Source organism: Gracilinanus agilis, chromosome 1, assembly GCF_016433145.1.
Source record: "Gracilinanus agilis isolate LMUSP501 chromosome 1, AgileGrace, whole genome shotgun sequence".
Lineage (NCBI taxonomy): Eukaryota > Metazoa > Chordata > Mammalia > Didelphimorphia > Didelphidae > Gracilinanus > Gracilinanus agilis.
Window position 1 is genome coordinate 96781749 of NC_058130.1, and position 16250 is coordinate 96797998.

Below are 16250 nucleotides of genomic sequence, written 5' to 3' on the forward strand. Positions count from 1 at the left end.
CCTCATTTCCCAATACCCAAATCAAAAGATGCTATCTCTCAGATGACACTGTTAAGTTTATGAGAGAATGCACAGGTCCTATCACAACAAAGGCTTCCTAGCAGCCTGACAATAACTACTAGTTAATCTCCAACCCAAGCAAACAGAGCTTTGGAAAGCAGGGAGATTTCATCTGGCACTAGGATTGACTGCTCTTTTATACTCCCTCCCTGCCCAGAATGCTTGTGGTGTGGGAAGTCCCCAAAGACAGCACACTGAAGGCCCACTCCTCCCTTAAAAAAAACTTCTATTCCAATGTCAGCAATTGGCAATCTCAATATCACCATATGCCATCACTACTCTAGTCAGTGATCAAAAACAATATAATATAACAGAGAAATAACAAATAGTTCATATAGTAGGAAAAAGACTCAGAATCAGGAAATCTGGGTTTTAATTTACAATTTGCCATCAATAAGCCCTGTATGACCTTAGGGAAATTACCTCTCTTCCCTGGATCTCAATTTCCTCACCTGTGAAATTAAGGAACTAAACTTGAAAGTTTGTAATATTTCTGTGAGTGCTAGCATGTTTACAATTCTAAAACTGTATAGTGACTATTGTGCTCAAAGGAAAAATGAACTGGAGGAATTCCATGTGAACTGGAAAGACCTCCAGGAATTGATGCAGAGTGAAAGGAGCAGAGCCAGAAGAACATTGTACACAGAGACTGATACACTGTGGTAAAATAGAATGTAGTGGACGTCTGTACTAGCAGCAATGCAATGACTCAGGACAATTCTGAGGGATTTATGGAAAAGAACACTACCCACATTCAAAGGAAGAACAACAGGAGTGGAAACAGAAGAAAAACAACTGCTTCAACACGTGGGTTGATGCGAACATGATTGGGGATGCAGACTCTAAACGACCACACCAATGCAACTATCAATAATATGGAAAAGGGTCTTGATTGATGACACATGTCAGCTATGGGGTGGGAAGGGGGGGAAGGAGAAAGTAAGAACATGAATCATGTAACCATGGAAATTTTTTCTAAAAAATAAAAATAAAAATAAAATAAAATAAAACTGTATAATGATACAGATGATTAAAGTGATTAAAAGGAACTATTTAAGGGACTCAACACCCCATCCCCCACTAACTGCACACAACCATGCCAAGGATTCCTACTACTATGCCTATGTAACAAAAAAAAAAAAAAAAAAAAAAAAAAATCAAAAATGGCTATATGACATTCTCCAACAGAAAGTGATGAAGGGCAAACTAAAGCTAGGAAGCCCCTAAAATGTCCTCTTGCACACTATTTTTCTCTCATTTCTAATTCTTTTAGTCCAAAAAGTTTAACATCCACTTCACTGTTTTGTTAGCATTTCAAACTCAACCTAAAAAAAATCTCATTATATGACCCTTTCCCCTTTCCCTCCTTTTCTAAATTCTTTTTATTATCAACTATAGCCCAAGTTATTGAAGATTCTTTGGGACTAACAAAAACTAAAGAGGAAAGCATAAAGATAATAATGAAGAGGTGCCAACAGTTGATATCAAAAAGAAAAAAAAAATCACCTAGCTGTGGGAACTTGGGCAAGTTACTTAACCCAAGTGCCTAGCCCTTACTGCTCTTCTGCCTTGGCACCAATACTTAATATTGATTCTGAGACAAAATTTATTTTGTTTTTTTTATCCCAAAGGCAGTCAAGGAACTAACTGCTCCTTCTACAGCACACTCCTCAGCCTGAACTTTGGATATTCTCTAACAACTTTCCCCCCTCCCTTTAATGTTCCCCTAGATAGCCAAGAGAACTTTTTCTTATGGGTATACTACAGGGCAACAGCAGAAATACAGTGTGATCTGCCCCTCAGGACAGCCAAGGTCCTCTTCTGCTCCCAGGGAGTACCTTTGCCTTAGGTTTGTTTAATGGTTCACTCATTTTCTCCAGATCTCAGGGGTAGAAAGAACCAGGACTAGAACTGAAGTGTCCAGATTCTCAGGCCAGAGCTTTTTCTTCTATAGTGTATCTTGATTAAACATTAATGCTTTTTCTCTTTTTTAGTTTGTGCTTCCTTTCTCATACTTGTTGATAAGATTTATTATGTATGACCAGGGAAGAAAGACAAGCAGACTATCTCTCCTAAGCCCCAAATCTACCTCTCTCATTTTCAAAAGCATCAAAAGAAACATGTCATGTGATCTAGAATATTCAGAAGTGAGAAATGACCAATTTTTATTATAAAAGTTAAGAATAATTCCAGTATGCCAGGCTGTCATCCAAGTCTCACAACTACTGAAATATAGTCACATGGGATAAATGGCTGAGACTGCTACTGTACCAAGAATATCATCCTCTTGAGTTTGAACTTGCAAATGAGAAAAGTATCAGGTAATTAACACTTTACAGGGTTTAGAAATTTGGGCAGAATTAGGCTGGCTCTAAGTGATATGGAATTGGCAATTAATGTTCCTCGAGTCTTTTCAGAAAAGTTAGTAATGTGCTTGGATAGGACTGGAAGGCAGAATTTAGTGTTACCAATAAAAAGGCAAGTGCCACAATCTGTCCTATAGCAAAAATGAAGCCATTGTCCAAGGTCTAACCCGAAGAGCCCTAGGTTCAGTATCATTCTTCTAGACAAGAGAGAAGGCCATAGGAAAAACGGGCTTTGAAATAGCTACTAGAGATCAGCAACTGAAACGGTAGGAAAGAACTCTGTGACTTCTCTGCGGAGGCAAGAAAACCAGTCATGCTTGAATGAAGTCCCTCTGCTTATAGGCAGCAGAGTTAAGTCATCACTGGAATGAATTCCCAGAAACCAGAACTCCCAGGACTAGGTCTGAAGCAATGCCCCTGCTACTTGATCTGCCCATGCATGGGTCCACTGTCAGCTTGATCATACCAAGTCACAAATTCTTTGCAGCCCAATACTGAATCATAATTATAAGGAAATGACTAAGTGCTGAAATAAAAAGAAGAGAATTAATTATAATCCATGGGCTGCTTGTTTAAGCACAGGTCAACCCTCCCTCCCCTTCAGAGTCCAAAACCCACAGAGATAAAATCACAGAATCACAGAATGTTAAAGGTGGTGGCAAACCTATGGAATGCATGCCAGAGGGGGCTACTCCCTTCCCCCTTTCTATGTGCATGCCTGACAACATTTCTCACATGACCTGCTCCTCTGCCCAGCAGCCCAATGAGAGCACTTCCTCCCTCCCCTGTGTGGGGTAAGGCAGGGGACTTGAATGCAGTTTGGGCACTCAGTTTCTAAAAGGTTTGCCAACACTGGTATAGTCTAACCCTTTCCTTTAACAGATGAGAAAACACAGAGAAAATAATAGCCATAACAAAAAATTTCCTGAAGGGAAGGTATTCCATAATGCACAGACAAGGGTAAAGCTATATGTCAAAAGAGGATTAGACAGTTCTAACTATAAACACCACAGTATTTTTTACACTTATTGTAGGCTTTCAGAAACTTCTTGTAACAAGAAAGCTTAGAAACAATGAAGCAAAGCTGATTACTAGGGGAGAAAGGAAAAAAGTATGAGGGCTGCAGGAACCATTAGTACAAAGCAAAAGAAAAAGTGGCTTTTATAGGGATATCTTGAGGATCCTTGGAATTCAAATTCTCTCTGTGATGTGGCTATAAAATGTTGGCCTAGAAGGAAATATACTTCCCCAAAAAAGGTTAATCCTAACTATTAAATCCCTGGATGTAGGCACCATCTCATTCTTCATAAGCACAGCTCAGTTCATCCCCAGCTAACCTTTGCTGACCATCAGCAGAAACAAAGAAGGTTCAGACTTCAGATGTCATTTAACACCTCAGAATCACTGAATTTTGGAATTGAAAAAAGACCAAGATTCATCTAACCCAGTAGTTCCCAAACTTTTTTGGCCTACCGCCCCCTTTCCAGAAAAAATATTACTTAGCCCCCTGGAAATTAATTTTTTTTTCATTTTAATAGCAATTAATAGGAAAGATAAATGCACCTGTGGCCATCACTGCCCCCACTGGATCGCTGCAGCACCCACAAGGGGGCGGTGGTGCCCACTTTGGGAATCACTGATCTAACCCAACTCATACTTGAAGCATCCTCTCTACCATATCTCTAAATACACATAAATCCTGTAGAGAATCTTTCTATAATGAAAATTATTAACTATCTGTTTTATAGTAAAAATAATAGCAAATGCCTCCAAGAAATTATTAATTCCTCATATTTCCACCCTACTCTAGTTGAATTTGTATTGCAAATTTCTGATCTAATTTGCAATACAAAATGACATGTGGACCTTGATACCATGTACATACACTCTCAGGAAATGGGATGTTATCAACAGGTGACACCAAAAAGAAAATGGAGACAGAGGATAAGACTTTCCTAACTTTTCCACAAAAATAACCAGAGTGATTTCACTCTGTTCACAATGAACACCCTCCCCTGTGGTCAAAGAGGCCTGCTAATATTTAGCTTTGAGTTTTGGCCATAGCTCCAACTCCTCCAATTGCCATGTTTTCTCTGTTCTTCATTTATAAAACTGGTTTAGTAGGCAGACTTCTCCCTTCCTCTCCCCTTCACTAAGTATAAAGCAATGTGAATAGGATCAGTTAACTAAGATCTGTATAGCACTTTAGAGGAAAAAAAATGATGTATGCAAAAGGTAATATAATTATATGAGAAAGAAATTCAAATATATTAAAGAGGCAGGGCAAGAAGCCGAAGCCACAACACCTTCTGTTTTCGTAGTCAGGGAAAAGAGATTAGACTTCAAAATGCAAGCACAACAAATATGGCTACAGGATCACCTAGAAATAAATAAAAAGATCCTCAACTCTCATGTCTATGTCACTCTGAAGTTAGAACCCTTTGGTATCACCTGTCCTACATCCACATAGACCAGGTTTCAAATGGCACAAGGCTGGAAAAGAAATCATACCTTATTCATAATTTACTGGCTTGTCTTTGCCTTTCTGTAAAGGCTCATTTCCCGTCTGTTAGGACTTATCTGTGCTCTTTGGCCCAACTAGGTAACACTGTAAACACATCTACTTTTCTAGTGTGCCTTCTGTTAAGGGAAGTGGTCAGCACTCAAAAGTATGTAAGCAGGGAGAAATAAGTCTAATGCAATTTTAGAGGACCCTGGTGCATGGTAGAATGACAGAAAAGGGAGAAAAATAACAGAATTGAGGTTAGAATGTCTGAAAATGGCCAAAACACACAATGTACTGAACCCAACAGAGCATAATATTTTAGGAGTAAAGACAAGCCTATTTAAGGAAGTAAAAATCTGGAAATAAAGTGGTACCCATACATGGCTAAAGTGTGATTATATGAACAGAATGGAATATTTTTTTCAATTTAAGAAACAATGATATAAGGAATTTGAAAAACCTGGGAAGATTAAGTGATGAGTTAAGAAAGTAGAACAAAAAAAATAAATAAAAAACAAAAAGCATACATGACTACAATAAACAAAAAGAACATTAAAACAAGCCCAAAGCCATTTAATTATAATAACCAATCATAAAGCAGAAAAAGAAATGAGAAAGTACCTCCCATCTTGCAAAGAGGGAAGGAATATTGCTGGTTGCATTTCTCAAATGTGGTCATTCACTGTCATTGTTTTTATTTAACTGTTTTTCTTTCAGGGAGGTGGGGAGAATATATTCAGAAATACTTGAGATGTGAAAACAAAAGTCATCAATATTAAAAGATGATCATGTAATACATGTATAATCCAGTGGAACTGTTTGTCAACTCTGAGAAGGAGGAGGAAAGAGAGGAGGGAAACAACATGAATCATGTAAAAAATAAAAATGAAACTTAAAAATAAAAGGTGATCATGGAACTAAATAAACATGTTGGAAATCATAAAAGTTAGCCTCTAACTGCAAGATTATTACAAGATTAAATAATTTAAGGAGTTGATTCAAAAGAAAAAAATGATTTGAAAAATGATAAATGTAACTGGAAAATGGAATCAATGAGGAAAATCTCAAGTTCAGATTTCACCTAAAAAAAAAGCCCACCAAACTCAACTATTCTCTGCTCCTCCAAAACATGCACATTTTTGTCTCTGTTCCTTTGATCATACTATTCCCTTTGCCTATTGAATTACTAATCATCCTTTAAAGCTCAACTCAAATGATTCCTCCTTGAAGACTTCCACAGTTCCTTCATCTCGAGGAAAAAACTATTATCTAATAGATTCTGTGCCCTCCATTACCTCCCAAATCTGTCGCAAGTATTGCTGAATCGATTATTTACTGAAGTACTACTAGATTCCTTCTACTATGGTAAAGTTTTGGTAAATGACAGGCACAAGTAGCATATTTAGCTAAGACGACACTGAAAGCAAAGTAAATGCTAAATTGGGCAGCCCTAACTAAATATAATAGAGTTCAGAGGAAAGAAGTGATTAGTTTATCTTTGAATAATAGCCCAAGGAAAGCTTCATAAAAATGGTGGGATGTTAAAGTGATCCAAAAAGGGCAGGAATTATCACCACATGATGTCAGGAAAATGGAATCATCTCCTTTCCCTGGCTATTTTTTAAAAACTAGACCTATGATTTATTAATGGAAGGTTCTTCTGGAATGGAACTTTCCCTACAGATGCTTCCTTGGTTATTTTTAATAACATTTTCCTAGCTAACTGAATTGGGGCTGATGCTGTCTGGCTGAAGGCAGGACTAGACACTAATTAGTATGGGAACAAGTATAAACAGGACTCATGGAATCACAGGTTCTTGAGCTGAAAGAGATTTTATAGTTCTAAGACCAATCCCCTAATTTTACAGATAAGAAAGCTGAAGTTCATGAAGGGAATGTGAGTCAATGATAGGCTGTTTTACTAAAGTACAATGCAAGTATTAAGTATTCCCTTTAGCAGGAGTCCTGGGAATCTGAATAGGGCTATGACCACTTGTCATTCCTGTCTAAATCAATATTACCTAGATAGGAATTCCTAGAGAAACTTTTTAAATAGTAAGAGAGGGAAAACAGAAAAGAACTACACTACTTTCCACATTTATGGTACTATGAGTCTTAATCAGGTATTTATTATTTATTAATGTATTGATTTCTTTTGCTCTGACAAAATCAGTAACCGTATGAGCTTCTTAAAATAAAATACCACAACCAAGTTAATACACAGGAGATACAAAGCCTGGAAGGGGTCTGGCAAAAGATGAGTGAGAGAGATTTGTGGAATTTCCTCTAGGGATCTTTAAAACCATATGAATAAGGGGCAGCTAGTGACTTAGTGGACAGAGCACCAAGCCTGAAGATGAGAGGTGCTAAAGTTCAAATGTAGTCTCTATGGGGAAAATTGCACAGAAAGGGTTTGGAATGTTGGAGAAAGAGAATATTGACAACGAAGGCAGTTGGAAGGGGGAGGGGAAAGTGGAGAGAGTGACAGTTGCTCTCTGATAACACTCTTTCCTGGACCTCAGGACAGAAACTACCTCTATTCCTGGAATTTTCCCAACTGTTTTCTCTACCTGGATTCCTGTGGATCATGCCATCAACCAAAAGAATTTAAAAGGGGCTGCTTGAACTGTAATGCCTGTCTTTGGGGCATTAGCCCAAAGAGATAGGCTAAACCAGCTCTGAAGGTGAGTATCTTTTTTCCTCTTGCTGTCTACTGCTTAAAGACTTTGACTTTAAGAAAGCTAGCATTGATATAGTATAGAATAGGAAGAAAGAAAAACTCCATAAGCCTGTGAGCCCTGGGCTCAGCTCAAATTCTGAAAGAGACTTGAAACCCAATTTGTGTTTAAGGTTGAGGGCAGGGGGCAGCTTGGTAGCTCAGTGGATTGAGAGCCAGGCCTAGAGATGGGAGGTCCTAGGTTCAAATCTGGCCTCAGATACTTCCCAGCTGTGTGACCCTGGGCAAGTCACTTGATCCCCATTGCCTAGCCCTTACCACTCTTCTGCCTTGGAATCAATACATAGTATTGATTCCAAGACAGAAGGTAAGGGTTTTAAAAAAGGAAAAAAAAAAAAAAAAGGTTGAGGGCAATCCCTACTTCCCTCTATCGTGACCCCTTCCCTTTAGGACTTATTATTAAACCATCTTTAGTTAAATAAACACAGTCAGATAATCTTTCGTAAGGGTGAAGGGGGCCAGAAGGGAGAAGCCACTGGTTCCCGGATCAGCAGTTGGGGATACTCTGAGGGTTAGCTAATCAACGCTCCTGGCTAACCACAGTAACACCATCCCAGAGTTTCCCTTTCTGATTTACCCTCTGTAAGAGAGTTTTCTTACATCTCAGACAGTTCCTTCAACTGTGACCTGGGCAAGTTACTTAACCACAGCTACCTAGCCCTTACTACTCTTCTGCCCTGGAACTGATTCTTAATATTGAGTCTAAGACAGAAGGTAAGGATTTAAAAAAAAAAAAAAACTATGAATGGTAATGGTGGAGGGTTAGTATAGGCATACTATATTGAGGGGAGGTTGTTTTCTTATTTTTAAAACCCTTATCATCTGTCTTAGAAACAATTTTAAGACAGAAAGGCAGCAAGGGCTAGGGAGTTAAGTGGCTTGCCCAGGATCACACAATTAGGAAGCACCTTGAGGTCAGATTTAAACCCAGCACCCCCCATCTCCAGGCCTAGTGCTCTATTGTGCCACCTAGCTGCCCTTCATACTAATATATTGTTGATGGATCAGTGAAATGGTACAACCCTTATGGAAAGCAATTTGGAATTATGCAAATACCCTTTGAACTAAAGATTCCATTACTAGGCTTATACCCTAAGGAAGACATTATATTTACACTATCTTCACCAAAATAGCAGAACTCTTTGTGATAGAAAAAAATTAAAAATAAAGTATATACCCATCAACTGAGAAATGACTAAACAAATTGTGGAACAGGAATGTGATGGAACATTACTGTGTTGTAAGAAATTATGTGTGATGAATACAGAGAAGCATGGAAAAATCTACATGAATAAGTACATACTAAAGTCAATAGAGCCAAGAAAATAACACATGACTATAACCACACACACACTAGAAAATCAAAAATGAATGTAACAATATTCTAAAGATCAAGCATGACTGAAAGGAAGAGATTTGAGAGGACACCCTCAAACCTCTTCTTCCTGAAGGTGAAAGATCTATAAGTGTTGCACATTACACATATTTTAGGACTTTTTCAAAGTACTGTTTGATCAGGCTGCATCTTTCTGACTTTCTTTTTCTTGGATGGGGGTCATTAAAAAAACACTACTTTTAGGGGGCAGCTGGGTAGCTCAGTGGAGTGAGAGTCAAGCCTAGAGACAGGAGGTCCTAGGTTCAAACACGGCCTCAGCCACTTCCCAGCTGTGTGACCCTGGGCAAGTCACTTGATCCCCATTGCCCACCCTTACCAATCTTCCACCTATGAGACAATACACCGAAGTACAAGGGCTTAAAAAATAAATAAATAAATAAAAAATACTACTTTTTAAATAGTGTGGCTCTCTCAGAGTGGGAGGGAGAATATGAAGGAAAACTATGATATTAAAAATGGTAGATATCAATAAAAATATTTTAAAAAATCTTCTAGCTCTAATCTACTTGGGCTATATTAGGCTCATTCAATTTGCGTGTAGGAAATTATTAAGGGGACTTTGATTACAAGGATAGAATCTAAACTCTGGTGCCCCCTGGGGTCAGCGGAAAAGTCAGCAATTAAGGTAGGAGACAACAAGACAGGGTGAGTATCCTGGGGTGGCTCAAGCAAATGAAGAAGGGTAACAATTGGCTCGAGAGGCTTGATGTATGAGTCAAGTGGGCAGAGAGAAAGTTAGATAAACCTATGTTAGAGCAGTTTATAGCCTCTCTACTTCCTCCTATGGTGACATGGGGCTCTTAATACTGCTGCAGAACAACCAGCTAAATGGAGACACTAAATTGGGACAGTCTTTCTTAAAAAATAATCTATTTCCTCTCTCATCTCTCATCCTTTCCTTTCTATTAAAAACATTAAAATCTACAGTCAGTCTCACTAATTTTTATATTAACAAATCTTTCCTAAATTCTTGAGAAGATGGACAGGGTAACCTCACTAAGCTTCCCTCATACCTAATAATGCTGAGACTTTTCAAACTGCCTTCTAATTATTCTGTAAGGTCTTTAATCCTGAATCATATTTTCAGCTGTCCTCCACTATTCCCACCTCTGCACTTTAGTCATTATGAATCAAAATATCTGTTGAATTCACTTGGTTTTATCAAGTTCTTCATAGAATTTCTCTATATCCTGATCCTCTACAACACGTATGACACATAAGCTTCTCCTTATGACACATAAGCTTCATAGTGGCTTCTCCTCAAGTATTTAGCATAAGCAACACAATACTAGATGATCAAATGTTCCATGAAATTATGTTCCTTGTTGTCTTTGGAAGTATAATAAAACCAACTCCATCAACTCTATTTGCTTCACTAAGGAAAACCTTTATACCAGTCTTCAATTTAGCTATAACATCTTTTTGTCTTCGAGTTTTATTTATAATGAGAAGGTAAAGATAGATTATTATGATCCCTCTGGAAGTATGCCTATCAAGTCACTGGACAAGGATCTCACATTTCAAGTACCAAGAGCTGAGTAAAGATATATAAATAGTCTAAAAACCATTTGACTGTTAGTATCCTCAGTCACCTTTTCTACCATTCTGATACTATCACCACAGAAATGAAAAGGGGCTATAAAAGACTATGGACCGTTTTGTATTTTCCTCTGTTTCATGAGTTGCCAAGGTCAAAGAATAAGTGGACTGCCCGTCAGTGATGGGCCTCTCCATATTTACCTAAGTTGGTTAGTCAACAAGCAAGACAGAGTCTATAGCCAGGACAATACTGAAGGCTTTTCTTTATAGCAAGACAGAGTCTGTCAGAGGTTGCACTCTAAAGGCATAGCCTTCGAAAACTCAGTTACCACCATACCACAAGGTGACATCAAAATAGTACTGTGCAAACTTTATAATAATATGCTATCAAGATAAGTAGATGTTTTGACCCATGATAATTAAATGGCCAAAGTCTGTCACGAATTTTTTGACTTCTCATCTGTTTAGACTTCTTGTTGCCAGTTGTACTTGCCTCTAGTCTCTCTTATGGGAAAACAACGTAAGTCTCTGTAGTCAAATTTAAAGGAACAAATAAACCAGTTATATCTATGTGGTTCTCTGAGAACCTTATGAGACCACTCAAAAATGTTTATTATTGTCCTTTATTATACTAGAATAGATACTCTATAAATAGATAACAGAGATATACTCTTTCTCTATACTTTCAGTGTGTTTCTACATACATCAGTATTGCAAAGTCCATGCAGTAAACTGTACATACTTTGCTCACAAGAAGATCTCCTGGAGATCCTATATCTAGAATTTCTTTCTTTATTTTAGGTACAGCCTTAAAAATCGTTTTCTGATTTCCCGGTCTATAAAAGCTGAAAAGCACCAAAATGGAATGAAAAGGTGGCTGTGGTTGTTAATAAAGAAGACTGCTAAAGGTGGGCATGACTGACAACTGAAACAAGAGTTTTCCTCCTTGGGAGACACAATAAGAACATCACAGAATTTCAGGAAGGGGATATAGACTCCAAAGCCAGCTCTGTTCCTTACTACCTATTTGACCCTATACAAATCATTTCCTCTTTCTTTATGTCAGATTTCTCCTATAAAATAAGGAAGTCAGACTCAGTGACTTCTGAGGTTTCTTCCAACTCAAAAGTGATGAAGCTCTGTACTGGATTAGGATTCTTTGTTAAGTGAAATGAAAAGACATCCTCCCTGTAGCTTCAACACATTGTACTCCCAACACATTACAATAATTAATGCACTCAAATATGACTGAGTCATCAGGCAAAGATTAAATCATGTTCCATATCCTCACTAAAGAGGGCGGAGAAGCATGTGATACCACAAAAATGGGTTGATTTTGTTTATTAAAGTGTTTAAAAGAAGTGAACAACAGTTATTCTTAAAAATTCATGGGGAGACACTCACTTCTTAATCAAATATACTTCGAGAGAATCAGTGCTAGTCAATGCAATGCATGATTTCACTAGGAGTGGGACTAACTGACCCCAAGGACATCTAACTTTTAAGATTCTTAGTTGTCACCTGGTTGAACTCTGACTAAAATCATGAATCCCAGTTACAAAAAAATGATCATGTAGGGCTTTTAGAACACACACCCCCTTCCCCCCCAATTGCAGGAGATCTTGTGCTGCATTTGGAAACAGAAAGATCTAGGTATAAAACCCTGCCATTAGCACTGATTCGCTGTGTGACCATGTGCAAATGATTTAACCTAAGTGGTGCTTCCTATTAAATACATTTCTGAAAAATGAAGATAAAAGGGGCAGTGAGGTAGCAATGAAAAGAGCACCAGGTCTGGCACTGGGAAGGCCTTGGTTCAAATCTGACCCAGACATTTCCTAGCTGGTAATCCTGGGCAAGTCATTTAACCACAATTGCCCAGCCCCTACCACTCTTCTGTCTTAGAATTGATACTAAGACAGAAGCTAAGGTAGGAAAATAAAGATAAACTCCCTGAAATAGCTACCTCCCAGGTTGTTGTGAGACATAAGTGAGATTTTTTTCTGTATGAATGGGTGGGACTGGGGGTAAAATGTGTTTATGTGTATATATGTGTGTGTATAGATATAGATATAACATGTGTACATAAAATACCTTATAAACTTTGAAGAACTATTTAAGTGTCCATTTTTTTTTATTATTAATAGCATTAGGAAATGGTGAATCCCTAAAGCAGTTCATTCTAGTTCTGGAAAGCTGCATTAAGACGCTATTTCTTACATTGAGCCAAAAATCTGTCTTCCTATAAAAAAAAATTGCTGAATTTTAGTAGTATTGTTATAGGTGTAGATATATATCTTCATAATTATGATGGCAATAGTTATGAAATAGAAAAGGCAACATACTTCAAGTCTAAAGACATAGGTTCAAATCCTGCCTCTACCATTAAGTAGCTATGTGATTTGGGTTTCATCTCTTGAGTTTCAGTTTCAATATCTATAAAATGGGGAGAATAACATTTGTCCTACCTACTTGACAGCAATGTGGCATCAAACTATACATTTGTGAAAGCACTTTTTATCCAGATGGTTCTATGTAAATGGCAGATATTGTTATTCTTTCTACCTGAAAGAGAAGGGAGAAACAGACAAAATTTTCCTTAGGGATGCTAAAATGTTAAATCAGCCATGCAAACTGGCAAACACAGAAGCCCAGAGCATGAAGAAATTGGGTCAGGTCTAGGGGGAAAAAAAATTAAAAATGGAAAATCATTTATAAGGAACTAAATCAATTGTACAAAAAAAATCAAGCCATTCCCCAATTGATAAATGGGCAAGGGACATGAATAGGTAATTTTCAGATTAAAAAATCAAAACTATCAATAAGCACATGAAAAAGTGCTCTAAATCTCTCTTAATTAAGAGAAATACAAATCAAAACAACTCTGAGGTACGACCTCACACCTAGCAGGTTAGCTATATGACAGCAAAGGAAAAGTAATAAATGTTGGAGAGAATGTGGCAAAATTTGGACACTAACACACTGCTGGTGGAGTTATGAATTGATCCAACCATTTTGGAAGTGTTATGAGGAAATGAGAGAATGGATGCAAACAGGTAAGAGAAAGATTTTGGATCTTACCACATGCTCTGGAATTACAGAGCTTGTTTTGGAATGTGGGGAATATATAAAAGACGACACAGATAGCTACACCAAGGGGCTTTTGGACTTCCTATTGGGGGGAAGTTGGTAACTTCCTCCTGCTAGTAATCTGTGTGAGACTAGAAGAGGTTTGGTTTACTATCCCCATGAAGCCGAAACTACCTACTGCTGTCCTGTTTGGATACATCCTGCCTACTTTGTGACCCACTCATGTTCCAGTGTCCTGAGAGAGTGTTCCCAACTACTGAGAAGATCTGTGTCTGGCCAGCCAGTAAAGTATCTGTCATGGGAAGGCCTACAGCCATCCAACCATCGTAGGTCTAACCGGCCAAGGCTGATCCCTGAGATAAAGGGTCAATCTACAACAACTTTGAAGAACTATATACCTTGCCAACATTTATCTGGGAAGATTATAGAGTCAGGTAGTTAGATAGCCGGGATTTATAGACAGCCAGTGTAAGGAATTAAGAAGTTTGGAAGACCAGAAGAAAACCCTTTGCAGGGTTTGTAGAAGGGGGAGGTTTAGCTAGATCCTTTAGTTTAGGGCATCCTATCCCTTAATCCTCCCTTCCATCCTACTGTGGCTAAAATAAAACCCTGACCTATTTTATAAATCTGTCTAAGACACAGTTTGTATTTTAAGCATTTTTTTTTGCATATTATAGAGAAAATAAAGAGCTATCCCCCACCTAAAAATAAATAAATGGGTGGAAATCAATCTGTCTAGAAGTTTGAGAAGTGCGCTGAGCCCTGTGGAAGAAGCCTTTCAGGCCCTCCTCATTGCTGGTTACCAAGAGACCCTCAATCTTGGTATCTCACAATTAAGCCATCTACCCAGACTATCCTACTATTTCAGTTGGCAGAGCCAGTAAAGAGAAGAACTTACAATATCTGGGAAGGCAGTTGGAAGGCAGCCATTTTTAGAATTCTCAATGGAAAGCAACAGAGTTCAGCAAGCAATTTGGAATTATGCCCAAAGGGCTTTAAATGACTGCCTGCCCTTTGATCCAGCCATACCACTGCTGGGTTTGTTACCCTAAAGAGATAATAAGGAAAAAGACCTGTACAAAAATATTTATAGCCACGCTCTTTGTGGTGGCAAAAAAATTGAAAAATAAGGGGGTATCCATTGATTGGGGAATGGCTGAACAAATTGTAGTATCTGTTGGTGATAGAATACTATTGTGCTCAAAGAAATCATGAACTAGAGGAATTCCATGAGAACTGGAACAACCTCAAGGAATTGATACAGAGTGAAAGGAGCAGAACCAGGAGAACATTGTACACAGAGACTGATACACTGTGGCACAATCAAATGTAATAGACTTCTCTACTAGTAGCAATGCAGTGATCCAGGACAATTCTGAGGGACTTATGAGAAAGAACACTATCCACATCCAGAGAAAGAACTGTGGGGGTAGAAACACAGAAGAAAAACATTTGCTTGGTCACACAGTTCACTGGGGATATGATTGGGGATATAGACTCTAAACAATCACCCTATTGCAAACATTAATAATATAGAAAGAGGTCTTGATCAATGATACATGTAAAACCCAGTGGAATTGCTTGTAGGCTATGGGAAGGGGGGAAAGAACATGAATCATGCAACCATGGGAAAATATTCTTAATTAATGAATTAATTTGATTTTTTTTAAAAAAGGAAAATCAAATCCCCTAAATAGGTAGTGCCCTACAGGCCACTGCTATCCCCTCTTTCAAAGAATATTAGAAATGAAGATCCCTTTCAGATCATTTGCTCTAAGGACCAGAAAAATGAAAATGAAGTTGTTTGCTCAAGGTCACACAACTCATTAATGGCATAACAAAGATTAGAACCCAGGCATCCATATTTCCATTCCAATGCTCTTCCTAATATTGCTGCATACGAGAAGGAGGAAATTGAGAACGTTTAGTAAGCAGCATTAAACTGTCTGAATGCTTTGCCCCTGATTACACAATAGGTCACCAAGCAATAATGCATTACCATAAATCACAAAGAATCAAACAAAAAAATATTTTACCTATGTTTCTCACCCCCTTCTTCTTCTTCTTCTTCTTCTTTGAAGTGTTTATTTTTTGGTTCCTCATCTTCCTTATTCTGCAAAATGATAAAGAAAAAAACCTATACTAAGTTTAACCTTTGTCTATGGAACAACAACAGATCAAAACAGGTATATTAAAGATAAATTGAAAACATTTTTCAGTGTTTAGTAATTGCTGTTGTTCACTACATCTATATGATAAAATAAAGAAGGCTGCTGGCTTTGGCATCCCAAGTGGGTAGTTCTGAACCTGGTTCTGCTATTTACTACTTATGGCAAGTCATTTTCCCTCTCTGGGTCTATCTTGTCCCCTTTATGTAATGGAAGTAGAATTAACATCATGTCCTCCACATCCCCATCCCCATCTACCAGACTAGAGTGCACCCCTTGGAGATCTGAGCATGTGTCTTGGCCCCTTCTGATGGGATGTCCCTTGTTAAAGGCATTCAAAACTACAGTCATCCTTCCCTATGTTGCAGTTCACTTATCTCAGCTTCAC

At 38.0% G+C, this 16250-nt stretch overlaps 1 protein-coding gene across 1 annotated transcript in view; it reads right to left on the bottom strand.

The window, feature by feature from the left end:
• The window catches only part of CCDC12 (coiled-coil domain containing 12), an 85744-nt gene that overhangs the window by 21280 nt on the left and 48214 nt on the right, over positions 1 to 16250 (bottom strand). Inside the window, exon 2 of the mRNA XM_044682080.1 lies at positions 15731 to 15807. Within this exon, the coding sequence (XP_044538015.1) occupies positions 15731 to 15807 (77 nt within the window). The remainder of the gene's footprint in view (positions 1 to 15730; positions 15808 to 16250) is intronic.